This window comes from Opisthocomus hoazin, chromosome 27 (assembly GCF_030867145.1).
Source record: "Opisthocomus hoazin isolate bOpiHoa1 chromosome 27, bOpiHoa1.hap1, whole genome shotgun sequence".
Classification (NCBI taxonomy): domain Eukaryota; kingdom Metazoa; phylum Chordata; class Aves; order Opisthocomiformes; family Opisthocomidae; genus Opisthocomus; species Opisthocomus hoazin.
Window position 1 is genome coordinate 3,517,668 of NC_134440.1, and position 18,579 is coordinate 3,536,246.

At 43.1% G+C, this 18,579-nt stretch overlaps 1 protein-coding gene across 5 annotated transcripts in view; it reads right to left on the minus strand.

The window, feature by feature from the left end:
* Positions 1–18,579, minus strand: part of CRTC1 (CREB regulated transcription coactivator 1) — a 52,954-nt gene that overhangs the window by 10,746 nt on the left and 23,629 nt on the right. For 2 of the 5 annotated variants that reach the window (XM_075443978.1, XM_075443977.1), the window contains 11 exons: positions 17,473–17,610; positions 16,614–16,675; positions 15,653–15,747; positions 14,235–14,320; positions 13,780–13,823; positions 13,245–13,465; positions 9,487–9,623; positions 8,664–8,915; positions 6,403–6,504; positions 1,045–1,131; positions 52–232 (listed from right to left, as the gene is read on the minus strand). In XM_075443978.1, coding sequence (XP_075300093.1) covers positions 52–232; positions 1,045–1,131; positions 6,403–6,504; positions 8,664–8,915; positions 9,487–9,623; positions 13,245–13,465; positions 13,780–13,823; positions 14,235–14,320; positions 15,653–15,747; positions 16,614–16,675; positions 17,473–17,610 — 1,405 coding nt within the window. The remainder of the gene's footprint in view (positions 1–51; positions 233–1,044; positions 1,132–6,402; positions 6,505–8,663; positions 8,916–9,486; positions 9,624–13,244; positions 13,466–13,779; positions 13,824–14,234; positions 14,321–15,652; positions 15,748–16,613; positions 16,676–17,472; positions 17,611–18,579) is intronic. The other 3 variants (XM_075443980.1, XM_075443979.1, XM_075443981.1) reach the window with 3 other exon arrangements.

The window sequence follows — 18,579 nt, forward strand, 5'->3', positions numbered from 1 at the left end:
CGCCGACACCGCGTGGGTTTTGCTTGTCAGTTCAGCCTGTGATTTCCTCACCTGTAAGAATGATGTTGGGGATGTTTCCGTGGCTGGAGTAGTTCAGCTGCTGCGAGTCCTGCAAGCTGCCGTGACTGCCGGTGAGTCCCATCATGGCTGCCTGGGAGTAGTTCAGGGTGGAGCAAGGGCTGTACAGGCTGTTGGAACTAATGGCGTTTTCGATCATGTTAAACTGTTCAAGCTGAAGACCAAGGCACAAAGGAATTATTACTTCGGATCATCAGGAAATACAGCAGAACAACTTACAAAGCTCAAGTACGGGAAGAAATGTTGAAAGAGACAGGCAAACAAATTCATCTTTAGGTTTCGTTGATCAAAATACAGTCTATTTTCACTTAACTTTCCAGAAGCGTTTACTGCCAAATTCAGAGGGCAGGGGAATGAGGAGAGGGTAGATGCAAAAATAAAATTGTTGCTTTTGATATTGTAAGAACAAAAGAAAAGGTAGCTTTAAAACAAAGTGAAAAACCCCATAATTCACGCTACTAACTCAGGTATCTGCCCATCAAGCATTGCCTCTCAGTAGCCACCTGATTTTTTCCTGCCACCAGAGCGTATTTCACAGCCGAATGACTCAATGCGCTCGCTGGCCACACGAACGAAGGCACAGGTCTGCCTGCTGGGTTTTGGTACCGTGCACGACTCGTCTGACAAATTCAGGAGTAAACCATCCACAAGTGAATCCTTCCCAAATGCTACTACGGCCAGAAATGTGGATTTGCAGAAATCTATTTTCATTATTTTTAATCCGATAAACTTGGCAGAACACCTTTAAAAACATCTGCTACAATGGCTAAGAGGGAGGAAGGGGAAGGGGAGGGGGGGGGTGACCAGAAGAAAATAAAGCCCCGAGTATTGCAAACTAAATATAACAGAAGGAAACTTATATGGACAAAATGTGATCTCGCATAAAATAATCAGAAATTGTTCTATATTTATTTTAAGCTGAAAGTGGCCGAAATACAGCTGAAAATCCGAGATGAATTTGCTCACCTGATGGGATAGGGCATTAGCCTGCCTAGCTGTCATCTGCTGATCATAATAGGAGTCACCAAAAACACTCCCCAGAATGGAAGAATGCTGAAAACAAAACAGAGTCTTTATGGTGCAAAAATCTCACAAACAGAGGTACCCACGGCGTGCGAGTGACTCGAGCCTTCCGACCGATCCTTCTCCAAGTTAGTTAGCAGTGCCCTTCATTATTAACAACCACTGACCATCAGCACATTGGCAGAACGCTCAGGGTTTCCCTCCAACACACCAATCCTCCCGTGTTACGCTGCCTTTCGGCAAGCACAAAAACACAGTCAAGGAAACCGAACAAACTTCCTCACAGAGGACACACAACATATAAAACTCCGGATTTACGAATACAGACGAGTGCGCTAGGTAACACGAGAAATAAAACCGCTCTGCAACTCCAGCTTCTTTGTGAACCGCTTTTTGGTGTTGGTGAAAGACAAACCCCACACAGAATTCAACTGCAGGTTAACACAAAATGCAATGCAAAGCTGCTCACCAGCACGCGGGCAGGGACCAGCTCGCCGTCCCCGCAACCTCGCGCTCACAGAACAGCCAGCTTCACAGAGACAACAGGAGGCCACAACAAAACTGACGTTTTAAAGTCGCTGCACTTTAGCTCCAGGTCAGAAAAGTTAACGAGAAAGCCCGGTAAAGCAAGTTAGCAGCAGCTCAAAGGCAAAGAATCTCAGGAGGAACTCCTCAGCCTTGCTAATTTTACCTTCCCCTCCAGTACAACAAGCGTTTATCAGTTATTCTCCACCATTCATCCACTATTCTAAACGTGACCAAGAATTTGAGGTCAATGTTTTAATACTATTCAGTACTGCCCCAAACAACTGCCAGGTATAAAAGACATCACAGAGAGATCACTTCTTACTTGGAACTGTCGCTAATTCTGATACTCCAGCTGGAAACAAAACATCTACTGCCAAAGAGAGCATCTACAAAAGATGATGTCTAGAAAAAACAATTTGCATGGAGAGTTTGTATCAACCCTGGAGAAAAATTCAATACCTTGCATAGCATTTTCCAGCTGTTTTACCTACACGTTAAAAGAGGAAGGCTACAAATTTTCTCCTCAGCAACCTAATCAGCAGATGCAATTAAGCAAAAGCCTAGGAAATACCAGAACAGAGTTACAGCAGCCACCACAGTTAAAAGCACTGAACACAGCCAAAGATTTTCAAAAAACACAGGATGATGTCCACAACAGTGAACATAAAAATCTCGGCAAACGTCACATTTTAAACATTCTCCCTCCTGCCTCAGGGGCTACCTCAGCGCAGCTTACCTGCAGGCTGCATGCAAGGAAAGGAATGGAAGTCTTGCATAAAAAAAAACCCCAACACAACTAAATTGCCCACCACCTCCAGGAGGGGGGACTATCAGGACAGAAGCAACAATATATTCTTTATAAAGCAAACAAAAACCTTTCCACCTGCAGCCAGAATCCCCAGCTATCACATTATATTGCTTTGGGATAAATGTGGCGCCAAGGGAAGGATTCACAGCCTGAGAGCGAGACTCCGTGCGGGAAGGTGGCTGAAAGTTCAGCACGTGCTGCGCGTGCTACAGAACTGCTTGCTGAGCAGACCCTGTTTGATCCAAGAGCTGCTCCGAGCGTCACCGCCAGGCATCGCCTTCCACTGGCTGCATGCGAGGGTGCGGGTACGATCTGATCGCACTCGGAGAAGAGAGAGATTTGCTGCAGAACAGCGCTGCTGGGTAACGCCAGGACACTGGAAACGCAAGCCCTAGGGACCTGCAGGGTGCTGCACCTTAACGTCTGACACGGGCAGAGTCAGCAACGGCAGCAGACAACCGCCTCCAAATCTTTGTCAGAGAAGATCGTAACGGTAACTTCTCAGTAAGAAATGGTTTAATTAAACGAAGCCAGCTCATTCTCAAGACTCATTGAACAGAGCCTGAGCCAAGAAGAAGGTTTTATGGACAAAAGTAAGATTTTGATTCACTTTCCTGGGCATTTATGATCTGTCACAGCAATGACCACAGAACAACAATGACATCTTTGCAGCTTAACACCCTACTTGATGCCCTCCTTGGAAGCAGGCAAAAATGGACAACAGCTGTAATCGGAACCGGTCCTCCAATTTATCATCTGGTCCTCAGAACTATGGTGGCTGCTCTGTCCCTCACATGAGACAGGGCTACGAGGAAGCTACCAGACCTCACAAGTGAGAGCCACATTACACCTGACAAAAGAAAAAGCAAAGCACTACAGAACAAACCACTGCATTTTTCTTTAAACCACTAACACCTCACTCGTTGCCCGGTCACACTTTGATCCGCTACTCAAACTCCACTTTATTCAACCTGGTGCATCTCTGACTTTCTTCTAAAAAAAAAAAAAAAACAACAAACCAAGATGCAGCCAGAGCGCAGCGCTAACTCTGCATGCACAGCAGGACCAGCCAAGCTTAACTCTATCAGGGGAAAATCACTCCCCTCTGAAGCGGCAGGCACAGCTTCAGAACTGTGTGATGTTTTATAACAGTTTCTAATGAAAAATTTGCGCTTCAGGATGTCACATACACAACGTGAATCAAAGCCAGTCTGGACCGGCGGTAGAAATACCATTGCTATTCGAGAGCTCCAGAGAAGATCAAGGCATTTTTTTTCCTTTAACTTACGACATTTCCTTTTTACAGGAGCTTTTCGGAAGTAGGGCAAAGCCTCAAACCTTTGCATTCCACTAAGCACTGTTTCCATCCTAAAAAGTTTGGGCAACATGAAAAATAATAAACAGGCGACCGAAATCTACTTGTGCAAGTCTACGTTAGTAACTCCTAACATAACATACAAGCCCGTATTTATTCCTCAGCTCTGAAGTACAGCGGTTATTACATCTGTAAGCACTGACTCTCCCAAAGGAAATCAGCTGGAAATGTCATTACTTCAACACTTCAGAGTCCTAGAATAATTTATCGACAACTCGGTGGAAAACATCTTGCTAACACCATCTCCTCCAGAAACACTAGATGAGGTCTGTTTTGTCAACAGTACATCTTCTTGGGTTAATGATGTGGTGACTGCAAGACAAAAACCCCAAACCACAAAACCCCTGGCTTAAATTATTAATCTAAAAATACATACCATATTATCCAGTATACAGCCATTCTACTAAAAAAAGCAGCTTTCTATCTAATTGGAACAGTCCGCCAGGTGTTAGAGGAGAAAAGCGAAGTAGTAATAAACAAGCCATTGTCAATGAAAAGCCATGCAAACACAAAGCGGAGAACTACAAGCAGAGCTTTTCAATTCGTGTTTGAACAGGAAGACCTTCATGTAACACACACATCTAAAACACAAGAGCAAATAGATTTGGAGATGTGGAAAGATGAAAAATCACTTCTGGTGAATGAACCGTATGCGATAAAAATCAAACCGCAGATTTCTGTTTTTAGAGCGTGTCACTCATCATGCTGATACGCTGCAGAACGATTTAACCTAAAATTAATCAGAGGAACAGGAGGAAGTGGAGGACGCCTACCAGGTCACACCTACTTTATTCCCCTCTCGTCAGCCAGTGCCAGACTGTTCCACAACGGGCACATTCAGCTGTCGGAACCAGCCTGCCTCTACTCTTGGCAGGTTACTCTACAGGCTAATGGATCCTGCTATTTGGGAGCTGCCTCCATAATCACAACCAACCCAAATTTTCCTTCCGAACTGGTTTTTTTCTTCCCCCATTGCTTCTCACCACGCTTAGTATTTGCAGCCTTAAGAGGTCCGCCACCACAGACAGCTCGCTCACCACTACTACCTTCTGGTTCATTGATGGAGGCAGGAAAGCGGTCTTAGTTTTATTTTAGCAAAAATAAAGAATTGTGTGGGTATTTTTAAGAGGCCAATACTAACGTAAGCAGCATTAATAAACCCTCTTCCTTTCACGCAGAGTTATGGCGTCCCATTTGAAAACAGCAAAACCTAAGCAAGAGTTTACAGGGTAAAACAGGCCCAGCAGGTAAAGCCGTAGCCAGGAGCGTGCTCCACTGGGCAGTGCTTGCTGCACTCCAGTACTTGGGACTGACCAGTGGCAACAAGCCTATGGACAAAACCAGGAGAGAGTTACTGAGCAGTCAAGGGGCAAAGGAAATCAAGGCAAAAACCAAAATCGGATGCACTGCCCAAATGAGAACTGGACCTGAGATTTGCAGCAAGCCTGGCAACAGCTTTGCTCTACGTGACAGCCTAGAGGAATCAGTTTGCTTGTTTTCTCTGAGCCACACACAGAACACGGCAGAAATGGCAGAAGCAGGCAGCAGAGAGAGAAGTTAAGAGGCAATTAAGCAAGGGTTAAGAAAATCCAGACAATCCTGACACCCGGATCTATTACTGAGCTTACCAGTGACCTGTCTCTGGCTAATGGCAAGGAGAGACGAAGCTTCTGCTTTGGAACCATGAAGGGGCAGCACTTATTTAGATAGGGTCCTCCTTACAGCCTTAAACGTTAAACGATGAAACAGAAAAATGTATTTTCAGACTCTGTCGCAATGTTCTGTATGAATTGTCCTGCACCTCATTTCAACAGGTGGGATTTAGGACCAGGGCAGCCATACGGAGCTGCTTTAGCAGCATCAGATTATTTCTGTACTGAAAATACCCTCACTCCCTTACCTTAGAGACACCCCCAGAGACTGCCTTGTTTTTAACTGCCTTGCTGCTGGCAAATAAGAACTCCCTTTCATGGGTTTACACACACACCAAGTTATGACTTGCATATAGGGCACGTGGATGTATGAGCATATACATACACAGGAAGAAAAACCAGCTAGCATGCAAGAAAGCGTGTTTACTAACCCATTACTTGCAAGCCACAAGATACAACTGCTAATTTGAAGAGTATTTTCTCCAGCGTTTTCTTTCCAAGTGTACGTTGCCACGTAAAAAAAGGTGCTGATGTAAACGCTTTTGGCCACGCAAGCGATATTCAGTGCCACAGGAGTTATCCTGCTGCGGGAGGCACTTCAGTTTCCCTCTGTCTCTCCTCTGCCCTCCCAACCTCATCCGTCAGCTCCTACACCGTCCTGCTGACTGAAAGGGGTCTACCTGGAGGTCCTGTCCACAGTACACCCCACAGAAACCACTGAGTTTTAATAGCGTTCAAGCAGTAACCTTGATCAATAAAAAGGCAATTCACCAGCTATTGAAAAACTCTGGAACTGAATGAAACTGCAAACAAGATGAGACATCGGTAATGCATGAAGCACATACAATTACAGTGAGACAACTATGGGTCAGTAATGGAGAGACTCAACTAAAAACACGCACAAGAAGCAAGGCCTGTGGAAGCACAGAGTCCCTTACTTGAGGGGAGCTGCCAGGAGAGAAGCCTTGATTGGAGACAGGAGAGGTGGGAGACTGGTTGGCTGGGGACCCAGCATTACTGCGGTACTGCTGGAGTGAAGCCTACAGAACAACACAGAATTAAAGACCATGGGATTGATGGAAGGTTGGAAAATTGTAAAACTCTGGTGTATGCAGCTCGAGGAAACTGGGAGAAACCATCCTCTTCAGCAATTCTTGGCTATGTATGAAGACACAATTACTGTGAACAATGCCGCAAAAAGGAGAGAGTTCAGGTGTCAGCATGGCACGGTCTTGTCTGACTGAACGGCTGAGAGCAGGGCACTGCTGCTGGACAAGCAAAACCGCTGAAATATTTTCTCCCTGTTCTCAGTTATGCTCAATTAAAAAAAAAAATCTGGTCAGCCAACTATTTAGGGAAGAGAAGTCCTGAAAGCCGGGAATAACTAAAAAAAAAAAATGTAATTTTTTTCTTCAGCTGCCATCCCCACACATTCTTAACCTGTGTTTACGCTGCTCTGGAAATCCTTCTCCGGTCACTCTGCCCAGGTTTCAGTAGCCTGGGTGCGTTATCAAGATTGAAGTGTATAACCACGCAGACTGGAACCCTGCTCAAAGCTGTGTTTTACCCCAGGCCACGGAGCAGACATTGTCTGTGAATTCACATTATGTTTTGCAGGTTTATATTAGTTATATTTACATTGTCCTGAGTCATTTTGAGACATTTTTTCAAAGAGTTACCTTTTTTTGGTTATAAGCAACCCTGGATTTCAACAAATTAATAATCTTAATGGCATTTAAGTAAAATGTTGCACTAATTAACATAAATAGTAAGTACAGCTCTTCCCATTATACTTCCTTTAGAAATTAAACTGATGATTGAGGAAAACCTGCAATCCATTTCTACGAAAAGGAGTAATTTAATCTGATAGCTTTGCAGTGTGGGAGAACGCTGCATTACCGATGCTTGCTGGCACGGAATTCTGTAAATCCCAAGAAAATAGGTCTTAACCCTTTCTGCTATGCATTGCTACTTACACACTTTAAGCAGACATTCAAACTACAGCAAAACGAATTTCAGTATTGCGTTAGGAAAACTGCACTGAAGTTGTCAGTGAGACCAATGCAGCTCAAATGGCTTTTTGATAAACTAGCTTTATACTTCAGTGTATTTATGTATTATTTCAGTTGCTTTAAGAGATAAGCAAAGCACCTAAAAGTTAAGGTCATAAAGAAGTTTAGGATGAGGAAAGCAACACAGAAAGCAAAGAATGAAAATCAGAATCATCTGCACTGGTAGCTACATGAGTATCAGAATCAAAACACGGGGACACATTGTGAGTGGGCTGGTATCCTTCCCACTGCTGGATTTGTCCTTCCTCTTCCCCTTCCAACCCTGAAAGGGAAGCAGCTTCTTTCAAGGAGTACTTGTCAGCACAAACTGTTAAAAATTTCATCCACAAATGAAATCCACAATCAAGTGCTAGATCAACAGAGAATGATTTCTTCTCTTTCTCAAGCCAATTACTGTCACTACAATACTGCCAGGAGGCCACAACAGCCGAGACAACCCAGATCCTACACGGTAGGGCAGAACAAGCAGAGAACCAACTGTGAAATTCTTCCCTAGCTAGCCTGTAACCCTGATCTTGCTCTGCATTTTGGATTTTCGTATGCAGAGACAGAGAAAACATTTCATAACAGACCACGGTAAAACAAGAAAAAAAAAAAAAATCCGTCCGTAAATCACTGCTATGTGTATGCACGCACTGCATTTCTTTGGAAGGGTTCTAAATATAGAAAGTATAGAAAACACCTCTTTCTCTCCAACTTTTGGAAAATGCTTGTTAGCAGGTTTCTTTACCAAAGTTCTGTTAACTCCTCCAGTCTCTAGCCCACTGCGTAACACACAAGGTGTTGGGGGTGCGCTACATTTAACAGCCTGAAAATCTATCCATGCAATGGCAGCAGCAAGGTATGAAATCAATGCTAATATATTTAAGCTGGTCTAATCAAACCTGGAGTCGGTAAGGGACACCATTTTATGAAAATCTGGCCACCCTAACCACACATTAAAACCACATTTTCCTCTTTAAAACATTCAGATGTGGATTGAACCACAAACATTTTCAGCCTACCTCAGACTCCACCTAAACGTACAGTTATTACGGTGTCTGTCCAGCTTATCTCTGACCCTACACTGCACGCTACCGGGTTTTCCCACTGAAAGCTCTGTCGCTTCCAGCTGTGCCCAAGCTTACCGAGTTGATGTCTATTCCCATTGACGGCTGGGTCTGACTGCCCGGAGGCGACTGTGGGATGGTAGAAGGTACCGTGACGGAGAGCGGGGGGAGCTGGGTTCCTCGCTGTAAACCAGAGGTCTGCATTAAAGGAGTATTCTGAGGCAGGGTACTTGCCACCTGGGTCTGCTGCTGTTGCTGGGAAGTTGTCTGGTTAAAAAATGTATATGGGGGAAGCTGCTGCTCCAGAGACAATGCATCCATAGCCACGGCCTTAAAAAGAAGAATCAAAATCATCCACACTGGCAGGTAATTTCCCCTGATTTTGAAGCACATCAAGTTTCACACCAAGAGAACTGTACTAAGTCAACCTCATCTTGCATCTGAAAAATATTACCTAAAGGTTCAGAAACAGCCAAGAACATGTTTCAAAAGACGTAATGTCACCTCTAGTGTACAATAAACAAATACTCTGAAAGCCCAGTTGAATGTCCAGGTCAGAAATTGATAACCTAGTCAGTCACAGAGTCACACTTCTTATGAAATCCATTTTAAAAGCTAACTGAGCTTCTCTCATGAATTCGAGAAACGTCTTTCAAATTTCACAACTAACTTTGGGACAACACTTTACAGAAAAGCGTCCCAATGGCTGTTCTAGAAAAGTGAAAGTAAAAACTATCCCCTCTACAAACATCTCTCTTCTTAAGGCTCTGAATTCATGAACACAACTAAAGAAGAAAAACTGCCAAACAAGAGAGATGAAGTCACAGCCAGCTTCTCCCAAGCTAACGTAAAACAACTCATCTGTGATTAAAAAAAATTAATTCACCAAGTAAGTTCCTACCTGAGTGATTGGTGACAAAGGGGAAAGCGTAGGAGACATCTGCTGTGACTGTGGTCGTCTGGAGTCTGCACTCAACGAGAGAGGACTGACGGCTGGCTGACGGTGCTGCTGGGAAGGGGCTGGTGTCGTCGTCATTCCTGCCAGGAAGGAACAAACCAGCTTACATGGGAACAGAGCAATGGTTTATTGATAGTTGTATGGAGGTAATTACCTAAACAATGAAAAATGAGTGGCGTAAGTGGACAACCACTTAATGCAAAGTGCTGAATGCAACTCGGCCAATCAGGCTGAAACTCGTTGGCTAATTTGCAATTAATTTTGTCAGGCTGAAGAGCATCAGGATGAGAGGAAGATCCCTGTGGTTTATCCTGGATCAAAACCAGTCACGGTTGTTCAGGTTCACGCACAGATGCGGACTTGGAAATGAAACAGGCAGAGCAGCTTCAGCAGTGTACAGAAACCATGGGTATCGTTCTTGCAAACCAGGAAATCGAACCCAGCAAAAGCACATTCTGCTCTATTTGCAAGGGCTCAAACTTCAGGAAGAAGATAACAGATCACATAACAAGACTTATCAGAGGGCACTTGAGATATTATAAAAGCAAACACCTATTTAATGGAAAATGCAGAAGAAAAACTGGTTACACAGGAAGCACTCCATTTTTAATGGCATAGCAGTGCACAGGAAGGCAGAAAATATCCTTCTCACTCTTAAAAAGCCACAACCTAGCAGGCGGTTGGGATAAGCAATTCAAGTATTGTAATTTCGCTCAAATTCTAGACAAAAATCTGGAAGTTTTGAGACCTCTCCTACTTTCTGCCTCACCCTAGAGGAACCGAGACACCCTGGAAAGTAAGTTCAGGACAATCTAGCTAGCGAGCTGTTCTTCTAAAGCTGCCAGAAAGGAGGAATTCACAAGAGCTTGAGAGCTCCTAGGCACCTGGCAAATGTTCAAGGCTTCCAGGCAGGCTGCCAGGGAGCCAGGAAGTCCGGGCTGCCAAGGAGCCAGCAGGCAAACCGCACAGATTCTGAAGACTGCCTGGCTTCCCCTGCCATGTTTTCAAAATCAACACCGTCTCACGGAACATGTCAGCGAACTGACAACCTCAAATGCACAAATGTGCAGTCTTCAATTGCTGGCAGTTCTTTGCAACCTGGCAGGTGTTTGTTTCCCCACCTTTTCTTGGGGCTGCTGAGGGCATGCTTGTGCAAGGCACAGAGCTCCTGCAAAAGGTTCAAAAGCCTTTATGTTTTCTGCTAAAGAGCTAGAAGATAGACAAGGAGCGTTTGGAAAAATCAGTTAAAAAAGCCCCAAACACTGACTCTGTCAATGATTAAACTATGGGATAGTCTCCAAAGAGAAGCAGGAAAATCATCAATGAGCGTATCTTTCTCATTCGTTCTGTCTTTGATAGATCAGGAAATGTTTTCAAAGCAATTGCATACTTACCAGTTTGGGTTTACAGAATCAGAATCACAGAATCACAGAATAGTAGGGGTTGGAAGGGACCTCTGTGGGTCATCTAGTCCAACCCCCCCGCATAAGCAGGGTCACCTACAGCAGGCTGCACAGGACCTTGTCCAGGCGGGTCTTGAATATCTCCAGAGAAGGAGACTCCACAACCTCCCTGGGCAGCCTGTTCCAGTGCTCCGTCACCCTCAGAGAGAAGAAGTTCCTCCTCATGTTCAGACGGAACTTCCTGTGCCTCAGTTTGTGCCCATTACCCCTTGTCCTGTCACTGGGCACCACTGAAAAGAGCTTGGCCCCATCCTCCTGACACCCACCCTTCAGATATTTGTAGGCATTTATAAGGTCCCCTCGCAGCCTTCTCTTCTTCAGGCTGAACAAGCCCAGTTCCCTCAACCTCTCCTCGTAGTGGAGATGCTCCAGTCCCCTCACCATCCTTGTAGCCCTCCGCTGGACTCTCTCCAGTAGCTCTTCATCCTTCTTGAACTGCGGAGCCCAGAACTGGACACAGTACTCCAGATGAGGCCTCACCAGGGCAGTGTAGAGGGGAAGGAGAACCTCCCTTGTCCTGCTGGCCACACTCTTCTTGATGCACCCCAGGATCCCATTGGCCTTCTTGGCAGCCAGGGCACACTGCTGGCTCATAGTTAACCTGTCGTCCACCAGGACACCCAGGTCCCTCTCCGCAGAGCGAATATATATTATATATATAAATAATATTTATTTATTTACCGTTTATAATATATATAAATAATATATAATATATAATAATATATTATAATATAATATAATAATATAATAATATAATAATATAATAATATAATAATATAATAATATATATAAATAATACCGTTTATAATATATATAAACGGTTTATACCGTTTACTTTGCTAATTACGGGTATGGCAAAAAATTTAGTGACCCAGTCTGGCCCAACTCCATGCAAGTAGTTTGTTTCTTTTTATACACACAACAGTGCTCTCAGGACAGACTCGACGGGTTCTACTTGAGTCACAGCCCATCTCTGAAACTCTGGACAGTCTCTTCTGAGAGTGGAAAACTTGTTCAAGGATGCTGAAAGCTGCTGACCGACTGTACTCAAACGGTTAAACCGTCTTCTTGCTTCATTCTTAAATGTAACTGCTCAGTCATAATGCTACATTAACCTGATGAAAATGATTTCCTTTTCCCAATATATGAGAGGATTTTTAAGTGGGTGAGGGAATCCTGCCTAACACAGGAAATATACTTGTATTTTTGGATACAGTGCCTTATTTCTATTCTAGGAATCAACTGACTGCAATTGTCAGTGACAATAAAAAAATGCAACCCTCTTCACAACTGTTCAAGCATGACCCAGTGAAATTAGTTAAAAAATAACAATTACCAGTTTAGGCTCTTTGCCTACAAAGTTACATTTAATCCTGAAATGATCAAGTGATCAGTGCATTATAAATTGCCAGCATGGCAAATTATGTTTGGGTTTTTTTTTTAAATAAAATTATCAGTACCGCCAAAGCCCAAAAGCTCCAACAAACACTCACGACCCAGACTCACCACGCTCAACAGCTCAAACACCAACAGCGCCTGAGAAGAACTCGCAACAAAACCTACACTGCTAAGAGGGCAACAATTCCAACACAAAGCCACCATAGTGCGAGCCGTGAGAAATGAAGGTGTGCACTTGGTATTATTTCCCACAGCCCTGCTAGATTACGCAGCCTGAACATTCAGGATATTTTCAGAACTTCAGCAGCCAAGCTTACAAAAACTACACCTTGTAAAGGCTCCACATTATTCTTGATCACTCAAAAGAGAAAATCTGCTTCAGATGAAGCAATGTTCTCTCTCCAAAAGATCCTCACACTGAAAAAAAAACCAACCCCATTCTAAAGGAATGAAAACAAAAGGCCCACTTAAGATATTTCCATAACACAAGTGCTGTTGGGTTAAGTACAACGAATTACAAGAGAGGCATGCTTTGGATGCTAGTCTCTCTTGTAGTTTATACTTAAAATAAATACACAAAAAAAAACCCAAAAGCGGATTTGGGCACCAAGCACATGAGAAAAAGGAAAGACAACTTGTAAGGCATATAACTAACTACAGCTTTCTCACCTGTCCGTACAGAAATGGCTTGATAAAACTGGTTTACAAAGACATGTCAATCAGTGACGCACAATTACCCCTCAGTCAAAATAGTAATATTCAGCAATGCAACTTCCATAATTTAAGACAAGCTACATATTATGGGCAATCTGCAGAAACACCTGGGAGTTCTGATCTTACCCTGACTGGCAGTGCTGATGCCCAAGTGAGTCAGATTGGCAGCGAGATTTCCGGTACTATTGGAGCTACTCAGGGCTGGGAAGGTGGATTCCTCAGGATCTAGCGGTGTCGGGAGAGGGGAAGGGAAATGGATGTTCGTCAGGTCTGGCAGGGAGCCACCCGTGTTATGCGTAGCAGGAATCAGTGTTGTAGTGTTTTCCTGGTCAGCTGAAGGAAAGATGCTAAATAAGGGAGAGAGAGGAGGAAAAAAAAAAAAAGACATTTCAATTTAAATTTCAGCCTGGGCAGATCTTTATAAAATATTTTTTAAAAAGGAAGATGCCTTATTCAGAATTATATATTGTATTTCTGATAAGCCAGAGATGTAACAGCCAATGGTTCACTCACAAGAGGTTCTGGCTTGCCTTGTATCTATTGCAGTGTTAGAACGTCTAACGGCTTTTCAGAAAACTCAAAAGCAAGAGGACATTCAATATATAACATTCTTTCTTAAAGATCTCAAAATGTTCTTTGAAAAAAATTGCTCAAATCTTACTTGATTCCTGGAACTTCACATGATTTAGGTCTTGATGACCCAGTCTAAAATAGAAGGAAGACATTTTTAAAGGCAAAGATACTGCTAGAGATTAATGCTTAGGATACATTTCAATTAGTAAGTTTTCTTTAATTTAATACATTTTTAAACAAGACCTATTCTTCTACACAAGAGCTCTGTGAAGCTCTTACAAGGTATCTGTCACCTTTTTTCGCTTTATTGGCCCAACAAGGTTCAAATTTAAAGCGTTTCTCTCGATATAATCAAACATGTGCACGCACACATACCTACAAAGTGCCTTTCTGACCTAACGCTTAGTGATTTGCTGCTAAATACAGCATTTCATCTCTAAACTCTGCAAGTAGTTTGTTTTGGTTGACAATATTTAGAGCATTAATGTACCCAAATACATTTAGAAAATAAAATCTCTACACTTTGAAATGTGAGATTCCTACCTTTTTAGTGTCCCATCCTTGCTTAGAGAGGGTTTTGTCTGCTTCAGTGGTGGTTTCCTCCATTCCAGGGACAGTCAGTAATAAAACTAAAAAATGAGAAGAAAAGGAATCATATCATAATATTAAGTTTCTCAGAAAGAAATATTCAGATTGGAAGTTTAACTACTTCAAAACTCTTAAGTAACCTGTTATCAACAAATACGAAACAGTGGCAACTGTATTGCTATGAGATAAAATTTAAAAAAAAAAAACCCAAACACCAGAAGAGACTAAAATTTTATTTAATTAGCAAGGAGACATTCCCATCTTGAAACAAGCAAAAAACCTAAATAATAGTTCAAAAAATTTTGGTCTCCAGTTCAGTCTGCTTAGATCTAACCGGAAGAGTATCTTGGGCCCTAGTTTTTCCTATTTTTTTATTATTTCGCACAAGTGATGTACACCTGCTACATCTAACGCACGGCCCAAAGGACACTTCCAGTGGGGAAGAATCCGGACCATCTCCCCTAGGACAGAGAAACACTGTAAAGCTGTTACTTCTCCGTATTCCAAGCACATTTGTTTGTTCAAAGCAAACAACTGTTTCATCATGCTAACAGCAAGGTGACAAAGAAACCTCAAAGGCCAGCCCAGGCAGAGAGATGTATCAACAGAAGCCTTTCACACTGATGACTATAAATCCATATTTATGTAATACTATTTAAGAGAATCATTATTTAATGTTTTACAGCTCTGGAAGTATACAGAAGAGCTGCAGTACAGTGCATATGCATCTGAGTGTTGCGCGTTCACCTCTCTCTGGGTCGTTGTTTAAGGATTAAAATTCTCTACACAGATTTAAGAGCTTTTAATCTATTTCTTGAACTGGCAGCAGGAGCAAGGGCCAGCAGAGGGCACCAGCACTGTTAGTGCCGGAGGGCTGCACTGCTCCAGCTTGTAACTAGAAATGTTATCGGAGAGTACTGTTTGTAAGCATTGCCTCTGAGGGTGTATTCACCGGTGATCTCAACCCCATAAATAGCAATTAGATGAAGTCTCGCTACTTTATGAGATTGTATCACTCACCACGAAATGCCTGTGATCTCTACACTTGTCTGGAAGTTACTACAAACTGCAAACCTCTGGTACCACTGAGAGCAGGCTAATCACCAGAGTCCCAGAAGCCCAGATTACTTCTCCCTGTAGGGCAAGATCTTAGAATACAAGGTTCAGGAGAATGTTCTATCTTAGCTTTGTACAATATTTTCTGGATTTCAGTACCCAGAAGAGTAAAGGTGGTCCTTTGTTCCAATTCCCGCGTAACTGAATCCAGAAAGTGTTATGCTTCGATGTATTTCTAGGCATAGATGAACACCAATACGTGTATTCTGAAGGACAATGCTTTGCATGTTACAAATAGTTTTACTCTCTCTGTTTACCTCTTTTCTGCTGCATATCCTGTGACCCTCCTGAAAAGGATTCTTGTTGAGCTGGAGTCATAGTACTCTGGTGCAAGGCAGAATCGGAATTTGTCCTGAAAAGAAGACAAAAAAAATTTTACTGTCAGTTTCTCTAAACAAAAGAATGCTTAATCCCAGCTACACATAACCAACTCTGTAAACCTGAATACTCTGCATTAAAAACCTGAAATCTATATGTGGCATATACCAGGCACAATTTCCTTGTGAAAAAATTACTTCACAGAACAAATTAGTTAAAGCTTTAAGAGCAATTGTTTCAGTAATGGGATTGAGAGGAACACAGGATAAATTGGTTGCTCTAGTTAGAAAATAATTTAATATGCTTTGTTAAGATTATGCATGATTAAATAATGCAATTTTTTAGTTGAAAGCTACTTATGCACACTTATACCAGGCTTTGAAAAGAAAGCATTCCTGTTTCATGGGGGAGAAAAAAGACTGGTTCAGAGTGCAAGTATGTTGTGGAGATGGGAACCTCCGGGGTCAGCACATCTCGGGACAAACTGTCCTTCGCTCGGGAATGTAGGCCACCACTTGGGCAACTCGGCACCTCCAACGTCAGGAGCGCGAGGGGTAGAAAGAGGCAACCCAGTGCTCCTTCCCACCTGAACACACGCGAGGGCAGACTAACCCAGTTTCTGCGCAACTCCACAATTCTGGGATATGTTTTAGAACAGCTGGCAAGATTTACCCTTAAAAAGATCACATTAGCTGACACACCTTCAGTTTAAAAGCAGGTCATCTACAAGAATAAGGATAATGGAAGAAGAAAAAAGTCAATTTTGAAATTCAGGAAGTCACGGCAATTCAGATGACCAGCTGCTGTGGGGAACATTAAAGGCTTTTGTTGCACATGAAAGTGTTGCAGTATCGGAGAACGCAGTCCGAATACTAACACGCACACTACTGTACTACTGACCTTCTCCAGCTTGTGTCTGATGGAGGTGACAGATACACAGTGCCATACGGACAGCTGTCCACGTGATTCCATCAGTTAAGGGGAAGAACACCACTTTCTCACTTAAGTAGGAGGCCTGTTTGAAATCTTTTCCAAAGGAACAATTCAAAACTACCTGTCAGAACCACTAAGCTCATACGAGGAAGGCAAACAGACTCCCTATGGGGAACACACTGACTTTAAAAGGACACTCAAACCAAAATATTATCTGGATTATTGTAATGTTTAAGCAACAGGACAACCATCCTCCTTTTCCCTTTCTGAACATCTAACTCTTCCCTGAGCAGCCGTCATCTCTCCACTCTCCCACTCACACATCCCCTTTAGCCCCATCACGCCAGTCTGACTGCAGCACATTTTAACCCAGTCAGAAATAACAAGCTACTTCATTTTCACAAATGGCAAGAAGAAACAGCGCTTGGCAAATGCTAAACTGATGAATCAACTTGTAATAAAATGCACAATGAACTGCAACAAATTATTCTGGTTTGGATTTACTCAGCTTTGAAGGGAAACTTTGTTTCACCAAGACTGCCTTGCCTTGTCCTTCAAAGGATCTCAGTTCCTCTCAGCTTCATGTGGATCATTATCCCCGCTTAGAGCTGAGGAAATACAAAGGTAAACGCTTACTTTACAGAATAGTAGGTATTTATAGACTAGACCACAGTTCAGGAAAAGCAGATGACATTAACTGCACAGAGATGGGAAACAACTCCGCTGACAGATGAGGAGGGGAGGAAGACGGGAACTGTAAAAACTGAAAACTCTGATCTTGTCACAAAGGTAGGTGTTCACTGCCAGCTCATAAACCAAAGGATATTTGTCTTCCATGTTTATCCACAGAGAGAGGGCGTCGATGCGGGGAGCCGAGACGGTTTCTGTCACGATACACTCTGTCCACGAGACCATGATGCCGAGTTGTTCTGCTTGTGTCTAATCCTGATGACTGAAAAGGAGTCTGAGAGAGACACATGAAGTTATCAGCAGAAAGACACACGCACGAGCAGTCTGCCCAGAACCTATTCGTATTGTATGCAAGGCTGCATTATTCTAAGGAATAAAACTCAAAAAAGATATGGACAAGTGTAACAATGTAAATTTTTCCTCCAGCAACATTTCCACTACAGCCATGGAAAGCCATTACCAAGGCTATCTCTTCCGGACAGAGCTCAGAGACAAGTGGAGGCAGACCATGCCAGACCTGCCCCCCCACACCTCAGCGCTGCTCTCCAGCCTTTGTATCTCTAAACCACGCCAAACGAGTGTGGCAGGGAGCCCACTGCCAACGGCTGTTTACATTCCCTCGGTGTGGCATGCAGCATGCACCCAGAAGGAACATGCTGACAACCAGAGCTTAAACTACAAGGGCAGGAGATGCAGGAAGAAGATGCGCAGTGAGCCTAACATTCACCGAACACGCCACGTTCTCTCAAAGCTTCCTTTCACTCCTCCTTTCAGAATAATTATTTTAAGGGGACACTGACAGAATTAAAAGAAAAAGAAAAGCAGTTTCCTTCCTCCTCTGTCTAGAAAAAGTTATAGCATGCAATATTTTTAAGTGATTTTCATTTCATTCAGGTTGCGCAGCAAACCTAGGTGAGTTGATTCCACTTTGAATCTTATCGGCATAGATATCTTGAAAGCATTTACTTGTCAGCAACTGATTTCAGATAACGAGGATGGCAGAGAAAAGACAGGGAAGATAAATTCCCAGGCTAAACTAGGAAACTTCTACATTTTCAAAAGCCCTTCTCAGTGTATACCTGCAGCAGGGGGAAAAAGGAAGTACCGAATGGTCAACCTCTACTCATACTTCAACAGCAATATATGGGTCTCTGGGGAAAAAAAGCTACACAGTCTTCCACTCCTTGCCAATGTGAACAGCTTTGCTGAGTCCCTCAACACCATCTGTTTGGAAATCCAAAAT